We start from the raw sequence: 9,487 nt of genomic DNA on the forward strand, positions 1-9,487 counted from the left end.
GGAAGACCCTCGACGAGATGGCATGACACAGTGGCTGCAACCATGGGCTCAAGCACAACAATTGTAAGAAGGGCACAGGACCGGGCAGTGTTTTGTTCTGTTGTGCATAGGGTCACTGTGAGTCCGAACCGATTCGACGGCACCTAACAACAACAACAACTTAAAACATAATAGTGTTAGTGTTAGGAAGATTCAGAGAAGGGGAGAGTGGGTAGCCACTCAGGATTGAACATCAGTGTGGGTAAAGGGGGAGGTGGGATATGACATTGGAAAGGTGGTTTGTGAGGCCTTGAGGAGGAAGGGAGACCAGACTGAAATCTTTCCTACACAAAAATCTGAGCGTAGGAGCTTTCTCAAGAGGCTTTTAATGTCTATGTCTTGCCCATTATCTAAATGCAGGTGCTGGTTGCAGGTTGGGCTAGAGGGCAGAGAATGAAGGTGGAAAGCCCATTAGGAGGCCGAGTTAGGTTCTAGGTCTGGAGCTTGCAACAGTGAACGAACATTAGAATTACCTGAGACCAGTGGCATCAGTAGAGGGGGGTGTGTATGTGGGGGGGTGGGTATGAACTCCAGGTGACACCAAAATGACCCCAGGGTCCATGGCGGCAGCAGTGTGTGGTACAACAGCTACTGGGGGAGGAGTTGATAAGGCAGTGGCGTCGCTAGGTTTGGTGTCACCTGCCACCCAGTGTGGTAACTCGTCACCATCCACCCCGTCACCTGCCAGTCAGGGTATGGGTGGGCGGGCTGCAGTACTCACCACTGGGGAGGGTCTCTACCTTGGCCAGTGGGAGAGGGGAGGACTTGCCCGAAGCTGAAGGGTGCGGGGCTAGGGTGCTCCACCCACCTAGGGTCTTCACCCCTGGCTTGCGGGGAGGATGACACCATGAGTTACTGCTCTGGGAAGCATCAACCCTAGTGATGCCACTGTCTGGGGCCAACCTGGAGAGCCTGATTGGTTACCTTAGAATGGCTCAGGCTCCAGTCTTTGTATAAAGCCCTCAGGTGATTCTGATACGCAGCTACATTGAAAACAACTGGTCTAGGCCAGTCCCGCCCAGACTGGAGTTGGCAGGCTCCTTAGTTGTATCATTTGTGATTCTAAAGTTTTATGAGAAATTTTGAATTTTAAAAATAATTTTAACAATAACTTAAGGATTATAACTAAAAACAAAAACAAAACCACCTAAGCCAGTGGCTGTCAGGTGGACTCCCGCTCACAGCAAACTCACATGCATCAGAGTAGACCTGTGCTCCACAGGGTTTTCAATGGTTGAGTTTTTGGAAGTAGATGGTCGGGTCTTTCTTCCAAAAATTATAAAGATAAACCCTGTTTCTGGTTATAATGACAAAATGCCTCTTTTTTCGGGGGGAGGGTGACAATTCACAATTGGAAAATATTTCTGTAACATTTTGGTTGATTAAATGCATGTTCCTTAAGCTGTGCTTCATAAATTCCTAGGTTTCCATAGTAGGTTCTCACACATGGTCCAAGAAAAAAATGCTTGTGCTTTTTCCTTTGAAGGCCAACTGCTCAGGGCAGAGCATGACAAGGCTTTGTTGCAGTTGGCTTGATCTGCATTTGATAACAACAGAGAAGAACTCTGAGATCATTGTAACCAGGAGGAAATAAGCAGCATGCAGAGATGCCAACTTTTTCAAATACATGATTATTACCTGGAACAGTAGCTCTAAGTTTGGGATTTAAGTGATTTTTCAAGCATGGCTCCTTTATGATCCAGAAAGGGTTTTACTCAAGGGGATCTATTTTGTTGTAGCACCTGACAGTTGTGGAGCTCTTGTGTGCATGAGCAAGGGTTCACAACCATGCTGTGACAGTAACTGGGAGAGTCAGACTGTAGTTACCTCCTGGTGAGGACTCCAAGCTGCAAGCAATGTCCAGGCATATTTATCAGTTCATGCACTTCCTGGCCTGAGAGCCTAAAATGGAGGGTCTTGGAGGGCCGATATTGTGAGAAGGGTACCAAAAATGCAAACACATTGCTGTCAAGTCAATTTCAATTTGTAGGTTGCTATGAATGGCTATGAGATATGAGAAGAGTAGTCATAAAGATTGTAACTGAAGCATTAACTGGGCCAGAGATCTCCAGTTCCTGGGCAACTACTTGGATATGGACACTAATCCAAAACATTAACCTTCCAAGAAAAGAGTTCAAATTCTAGGCCGTTTTTCCTTGATTATAAATAACCCATGGTCAGCAAAGCTGTGTGCCTTGTTATTGTGATTAGGTGCCATCGAATCCCTTCCGACTTCTAGCAACCCCATGTAAGACAGAACAGAACATTGCCCCGTCCTACACCTTTCTCATAACGCTTGCTGTGCATTGTTGCAGCCACTGTGTCAATCCATCTTGTTTAGGGTCTCCCTCTTTTTCGTTGAGGCTGTACTTTCTCAAGCATGATGTCCTTCTCCAGGGACTGGCCCCTCCTGATAACATGTTCAAAGTATGTGAGATGAAGTCTCACCATCCTTGCTTCTTCTAAGGAGTATCCTGGCTGTACTTCTTCTAACACAGATTTGCTTGTTCTTTTGGCAGTCCGTGGTATAGTCAATATTCTTCACCAATGCCATGATTCAAAGATATCAAGTCTTCCTCAATCTTCCTTATTCATTGTCTAGCTTTTGCATGCATATAAAGCACCTGAAAATACCAAGGCTTGAGTCAGAAGCCCTGGTGGTGTACTGGTTAAGAGCTACGGCTTCTAACCAGAGGTTGGCAGTTCAAATCCACAAGGTGCTCCTTGGAAACTCTATGGGGCAGTTCTACTCCATCCTATAGGGTCTCTATGAGTGGAATTGACTCAACAGCAGAGGGTTTTTTTTTTTTTTTAATTCCTCAAAGTGATATTTTTGCTTTCCAAAGAGATCTTTTGCAGCAGATTTGCCCAATGCAATACATTGTTTGATTCCTTGGCTGCTACCCTCATGGGCGTTGATTATGGATTCAAGTAAATGAAATCCTTGACAACTTCAATCTTTTTTCCATTTATCATGATTTGCTTACTGGTATATTTTGAGGATTTTTCTTTTCCTTATGTTGAGGTACAACCCATACGGAAGGCTGTAGTCTTTGATCTTCATTAGTAAGTGCTTCAAGCAAGGTTGTGTCATCTGCATAAAGCAGGTTGCTAATGAGTCTTCCTCCAATCCTGATGCCCTGTTTGTCATATAGTCCAGCTTCTCAAATTATTTGCTCAGCATACAGATTGAATAACTACGATGAAAAGATATAGCCCTGATGCACACCTTGCCTGACTTTAAACCACACTGTATCCTCTTGTTCTGTGGGAATGACTGCCCTTAGTCTGTGTACAGGTTCCTCATGGGCACCATTAGGTGTTCTGGAATTCCCATCCTTTGCAATGTTATCCATAATTTGTTATGATCCACAAAGTCAAATGCCTTTGCATAGTCAATAAAACACAAGTAAACAACTTCCTGGCATTCTCTGCTTTCAGCCAAGATCCATGTGACATTAGCAATGATATCCCTGGTTCCATGTCCTTTTCTGAATCCCACTTGAATTTCTGGCAGTTCCCTGATGACGCTCTGCTGCAACCACTTTTGAATGATCTTCAGCACAATTTTACTTGTGTGTGATATGAATTATATTGTTTGATAATTTCTACATTCTGTTGGATCACCTTTCTTAGGAACGGGCACAAATATGGGTCTCTTTCAGTTAGTTGGCCAGCTAGTTGTCTTCCAACTTTCTTGGCATAGATAAGTGAGCACCTTCAAAGCTACATCCATTTGTTGAAATACCTCAATTGATATTCTGTCTATTCCTGGAGGCTTGTTTTGCACCCATGTGTTCAGTGCAGCTTGGACTTCTTCCTTCAATACCATTGATTCTTGATCATATGCTACTTCCTGAAATGACTGAATGTTGACCAATTCTTTTTGACACAGTGACTCTTTGTATCTTTCCATCTTCTTTTGATGCTTCCTGTGTTGTTCAATACTGTCTCTGTAGAACCCTTCAATATTACAACTCAAGGCTTGAATTTTTTCTTCAGTTCTTTTAGCTTGAGAAATGATGAGTGTGTTCTTCCTTTTTGGTTTTCTAACTCTAGGTCTTTGCACATTTTCATTGTAATACTTTACTGTCTTCTCGAGCCACCCTTTGAAATCTTCTGTTCAGCTCTTTTACTTCATCGTTTCTTCCATTAGCTTTAGCTACTCTAAGTTCAAGAACAAATTTCAGAGTCTCTTCTGACATCTACTTTGGTCTTTTCTTTCTTTACTTTCTTTTAATAACCTCCTGGTTTCTTCACATGTGATGTCCTTGTTGTCATTCCACAACTCACCTGATCTTTGGTCATTAGTCTTCAATGCATGAAATCTCTTCTTGAAATGGTCTCTAAAGTCAGAAGGGATACACTTACTCAATGACATGTTTTGGCTCTCGTGGACTTCTGTAATTTTTCTCTAATTCTTATCAGCTTCAACTTGAACTTAGGTATGAGCAATTGACGATCTGTTCAGCGGTTGGTCCCTGACCTTGTTCTGACTGATGATACTGAACTTCTCATCATCTCTTTACACAGAAGTAGTCAATTCGATTATTGTATATTTCATCTGGCTATGTCCACATGTTTAGTCACAGTTTATGTTGTTGAGAAAAGGTATTTGCAATGAAGAAGTCATTGTTCTTGCAAAATACTTGAAGAACAAGGATCCATAGAAAAGGATGACCGAGATCAAGTGGGAAGTGCAGGTGGAAAGGGCTCAATTAGATCTCATTTAAACAGAGATGATATATTAATTAGGATATGATGAAATGAGTATTTTACTAAAAATGAAAAGTTAACTTTTTTCTTTATGATCTAAGCCAGAATATAAACACTAAGTGCGTCTGATAATAGAAATTCTCCAAACTGTACTTGTTAGATTTTGTAGACATGTGTCATGTTGTCCATAATTTTGTTCCTTTTTCCCTATGTCCAGGCTACCCTTCCCTGTCTTGTCTGTCAGCAAACTACTATTCATTCTTGGAAACCAATAATAGGGCCTTTTTATGTTGTTACAATTGCATGTCTTATATGTTAAAATACTACTACAATTAAGAAATGCGTGCATCACAAGGAAATATTCTCTATCATTTAATTATAATGAAACCCTGGTGGCGTAGTGGTTAAGTGCTATGGCTGCTAACCAAAAGGTCAGCAGTTTGAATCCACCAGGCGCTCCTTGGAAACTCTACAGGGCAGTTCTACTCTGTCCTATAGAGTCGCTATGAGCCGGACTCTACTAGACAGCAGTGGGTTTTTTTTTTTTTTTAATTTAATTATAAATTCATTATTCATCAACTGAAAGAGAAAACAAATACAGATATTTATATAACCTTAATGGTTATTAGGAGCCCTGGTGGTGCAGTGGTTAAAATGATTGACTGCTAACTGGAAGGCCGGCAGTTCCAACCCACCAGGTTCTTCTCAGGAGAAAGACCTGGCAGTCTGCTTCCTTAAAGATTACAGCCTTGGAAACCCTATGGGACAGTTTTACTCTGTCCTATAGGGACACTATGAGTCGGAATCAACATGAAGGCAATGGTTTTGGTTTGGTTTTGAATAATTTTTTTTTAGTCACACTACCCCAATAAAGAATTTCTAAGTATTCCTTTAGATTTAACACTTTTTGGAATCTCTCTCTCTCACCCTCTATTTCTGCCTCCTTTTCTGTCTGTATCTCCATCTCTACTTCTGCCTCTCTTATACACCTTCTATGCTTTTGCTCTTGAATCTTTAATTGTTGAAGGAGAAAAAATTATTTTGCTGGGTGCTCACAATGACACTAACTAAAGATGTTTGTTCTCTCAAGTGCCTCTTGCTAACGCAACCTGTTATCTTTAGATCATGGCAAGTCAAGAATCAGAATCAGAAGTGAAAAAAAAAAAAAAACCCCCAAAAAAAACTTGTTTCTAGGGCCTTTTTACAGTAGGTATTTTTCTTACTGCTTCCTAACCACTCTCTCCCAATGAGTAGAATAAGGACCTTTGAAGGTGAGACTTCTGGGCTTAAATTCCTCCTTCCTCACTCATGGACTACAGGATTTGAAGCAAGACATTTCATCCATCAAAGCCAGACAATGGTTCCATAACCAGCTGTCTTATTCCTATTTATAGATTAAAATATTATACAAGGCAATTTATGAACTTTCACGTGTAAATAAAAAATAAGCTTTTCTTTTAACCATCTTAGAAACCCAGCAGCTTAATAGACTCTGGTCTAAGCTAGCAGACAGCAGGTTTTCCAAACGTCCCAGCCCCATTTATTTTAAAAATACATTGAAATACGTTAGTACATAACTAAAAAGACAAATGCAAAACAGTGTTTCTGCATTACTCAATTATTTTTTGTTTTATTTTTTCTTCTTTTAATTTTTATTTGTGAGAGCACAGGCTGATAACAGTGTTATGGAGATAATCTGATGAAAATAACCCTTGCTTACAAAGTATTTTCACTTAACAAAACTTTGATCTGTCTAACATTTTCTTCAGCGCATCTTTGACATCTTTGTTTCTTAAACTATAGATCAAAGGGTTCAACATTGGAAACACCACAGTATAGAACACTGACACTACTTTGTCCCGTTCCAGGGCATAGCTAGTGCTTGGCCGGGAGTAAATGAAGAGAATGGAGCCATAGTACAAAGTGACTGCTGTCAGGTGAGAGCCACAAGTGGAGAAGGCTTTGAGGCGACCTTGGGTAGAGCGGATCTTCAAGATGGCAGCAATGATGAAGAGGTAGGAGGCAAGAATGAGTACAGTGGGAGTAATGACATTGGAGGCAAGTATAAAGTATAGCACAGTCTGGTAACTGTCTTTCTCGTCACACGCCAACTTCACAAGTGGGGGAAGATCACAGAAGAAATCATCAATGACATTGTTGCCACAGAAGCTCAGGGTAAATGTTTTGCTGGTGATGATGATTGCATTAATAAAGCCACCAAGGTAAGAAGCTGCAACAAGACTGGTACATAACCTTGGGGACATAGCTTGGGAATAAAGCAGAGGATTGGAGATGGCCACATAGCGGTCATAAGCCATGGCAGCTAAGAGGTAACACTCACTATATGTCAGTCCGGCGGAGAAGAAGAACTGAGCTACACAGCCAGCAAAGGAGATGCTTTTGTCCTCAGAGATGCAGGTCACCAGGATCTTGGGGAGATACACAGAAGAATACCAGAGATCCAGGAATGACAGGTTCCCAATGAAGAAATACATGGGTGTGTGGATTCGTGAATCACTGCAGATCAGAGAAATCAGGGTGATGTTCCCTAAGAGACTGAAGACATAAATGATGAGGAAGATAAAAAAGAGCCCTCTCTGTAACCTTGAGTTTGCTGTGAACCCTAAAAGTATGAACTCCTTCACTTTGGTGAAATTTTTCTCTTCCATTGCTTTTGGGCTTCAATGTTCGCTTTCTGTGAAAGGATTAATAAATAGGTCATGAATTAAAATATCAACACTCCCATGTTCTCATAATTTGCAGTTTTAGATAATGAAAAATCCCAACTGATGCACATACATTGTTCTTTGTGAGATATGGTTCTGCTGACCCAGGTGTTACTCTTTTGTATAGCTGGGAAATTAGTTCTATACTACGGTCTTAAGAGCTCAGTCATTATGCAAGAAACATAGTTTTTATTGCCTCGTATTTTTAACCTAACTTTTCTTCCTTTTGGGGAGGGAGTAACTTAAATAACTTTCTCTTCTGATCATACTTTGGGCGACTGAGGACCATGTGAAGGACATAAAAATGAAAGTCTGAAAGAATGCTCCGGTAACTCTTTCATGTCTTTGAGTCCTTTGTCTTTTTCCATAGAATTATATCGGCAAGCTTAATCTTATTATTCTAACTGAATTTTGCAATATCTTTGGTGGTGCACTAAATCATAATATTCTTGAAGGTTGTAACTTTTTTTCATCTTTTAATCCCCAAAACCGAGCCCAAAGTTTGTCATAGAATAGAAATTGCATAATTGTTGAACAAAAGACTAGATTTACTTAGGTAACTGGAATTTGAGCCATGGCTACTTTTATACACTCTGAAGTGAAGTGAAGACACTAGTTGATAGATAATTATGTTCGTAATACTGATGGCATTTCTCTAGAATTAAGAGTTTTTAAAAACTGGCTAAATGAGGTAGAAGTAGGAGATTGGACTATTGCCCACAATGGGGGAAGGGCCATCTCAGCTTTCGTGTTACAGCCCAGATGACCTCTACTACAACCTATTACAATCAAGGGAGAAATGAATGGCAATAGCCAGGATTCCCAATTGGCAGGGCATTTAAAATTTTTGCTAATAGGTCCATGACTTCAAAATTTCTCAAGCTAGGGAAAAAAAAATCTTACTTTGGCCATTATGCCAGGACATGGATTTAAAATTAAGCTAGAAAAATAAAGAATGTTCTCTCAGAACTCCATCTACTTGATAACAGACAAATTCTTCCCACTAGAGTGGTTGTTGTTGTTATTAGTTGCCATCCTGTCAAGTAACTAGAGTGGTATACATCTATAATTTTCAATTTTTAAAACACATTTTGATATCACAATTATTGTTAAACTAGAAGTTTTTTTTTAACAGCCTAAAGAGAGTTGGGATATGTGACATTTAAGTTCTCTTTGTATTTCAGAATTGTGGGTGCTAAGGTCATTTTTAACAAAGCATATCTCTAGAAGCAGCTTAAGATCCAGAATCAGGAGACATTTGTTCTCATTTAGTTGGCTGCTGACAATTTGAAATAAAATCATCCCCTACAGAGCTCTACTTTCATAGTTCAGTGGGACTTTTTGAATTCAAATGACATCACATGTGAGAAAGCATTTTAAATACTAGATGTTAAAACTGAGAATTGCGTTCTCTGAAATTTCATAATTTCCTCATCTCAAATCCTTCCTTAGATATACTTGCTTTAAATCTCAAAGATTTCCAACTGCACCCGTGATATGACTCCTAGAGGTTCTAGTTTTCTCTTGCAGAAGCTATTCCTTCCTTATTGTGGCTCTTTTACACAAGCTGAGCAATTGCTGAGTTTGTTTACAAAACCAGATTGGGAATTAAAATTGCAAGAGACAATTCTCCTCTAGCCTTTCTATTTTTCTTCCACAGTTATTAAAGTATAAAATAAATATGTGTGAATATATACGTATCTGAATGCATATATCAAAGCTTTTACAAATTAAAAAAGGTTTAAGAATGGCTTCCCCACTTGTCTGCCAGTTTATTGTAGTGTGGTGCCTTATGTGTTGCTATGATGCTGGAAACTATGCCACCGGTATTTCAAATACCAGCAGGGTCACCAATGGTGGACAGGTTTTAGCGGTGTTTCCAGACTAAGATAGACTAGGAATTAGGACCTGGTCATCTACTTCTGAAAAAGTTGGCCAGTGAAAACTTTATGAGTAGCAGGGGAACACTGATATAGTGCTGGAAGATGGACCCCTTAGGTTGGAAG

At 40.1% G+C, this 9,487-nt stretch overlaps 1 protein-coding gene across 1 annotated transcript; it reads right to left on the bottom strand.

Annotated features, from left to right (window-relative positions):
• Window positions 1-6,401: 6,401 nt before the first annotated feature.
• Window positions 6,402-7,614, bottom strand: LOC100669801 (olfactory receptor 9G19-like). Its single transcript, XM_003421361.3, has one exon. It carries the CDS (start codon window positions 7,422-7,424, stop codon window positions 6,489-6,491), a length of 936 nt encoding a protein of 311 aa, XP_003421409.1. The 5' UTR covers window positions 7,425-7,614; the 3' UTR covers window positions 6,402-6,488.
• Between the last annotated feature and the right edge of the window lie 1,873 nt (window positions 7,615-9,487).

The sequence above is a fragment of the Loxodonta africana genome, chromosome 7 (genome assembly GCF_030014295.1).
Source record: "Loxodonta africana isolate mLoxAfr1 chromosome 7, mLoxAfr1.hap2, whole genome shotgun sequence".
Classification (NCBI taxonomy): domain Eukaryota; kingdom Metazoa; phylum Chordata; class Mammalia; order Proboscidea; family Elephantidae; genus Loxodonta; species Loxodonta africana.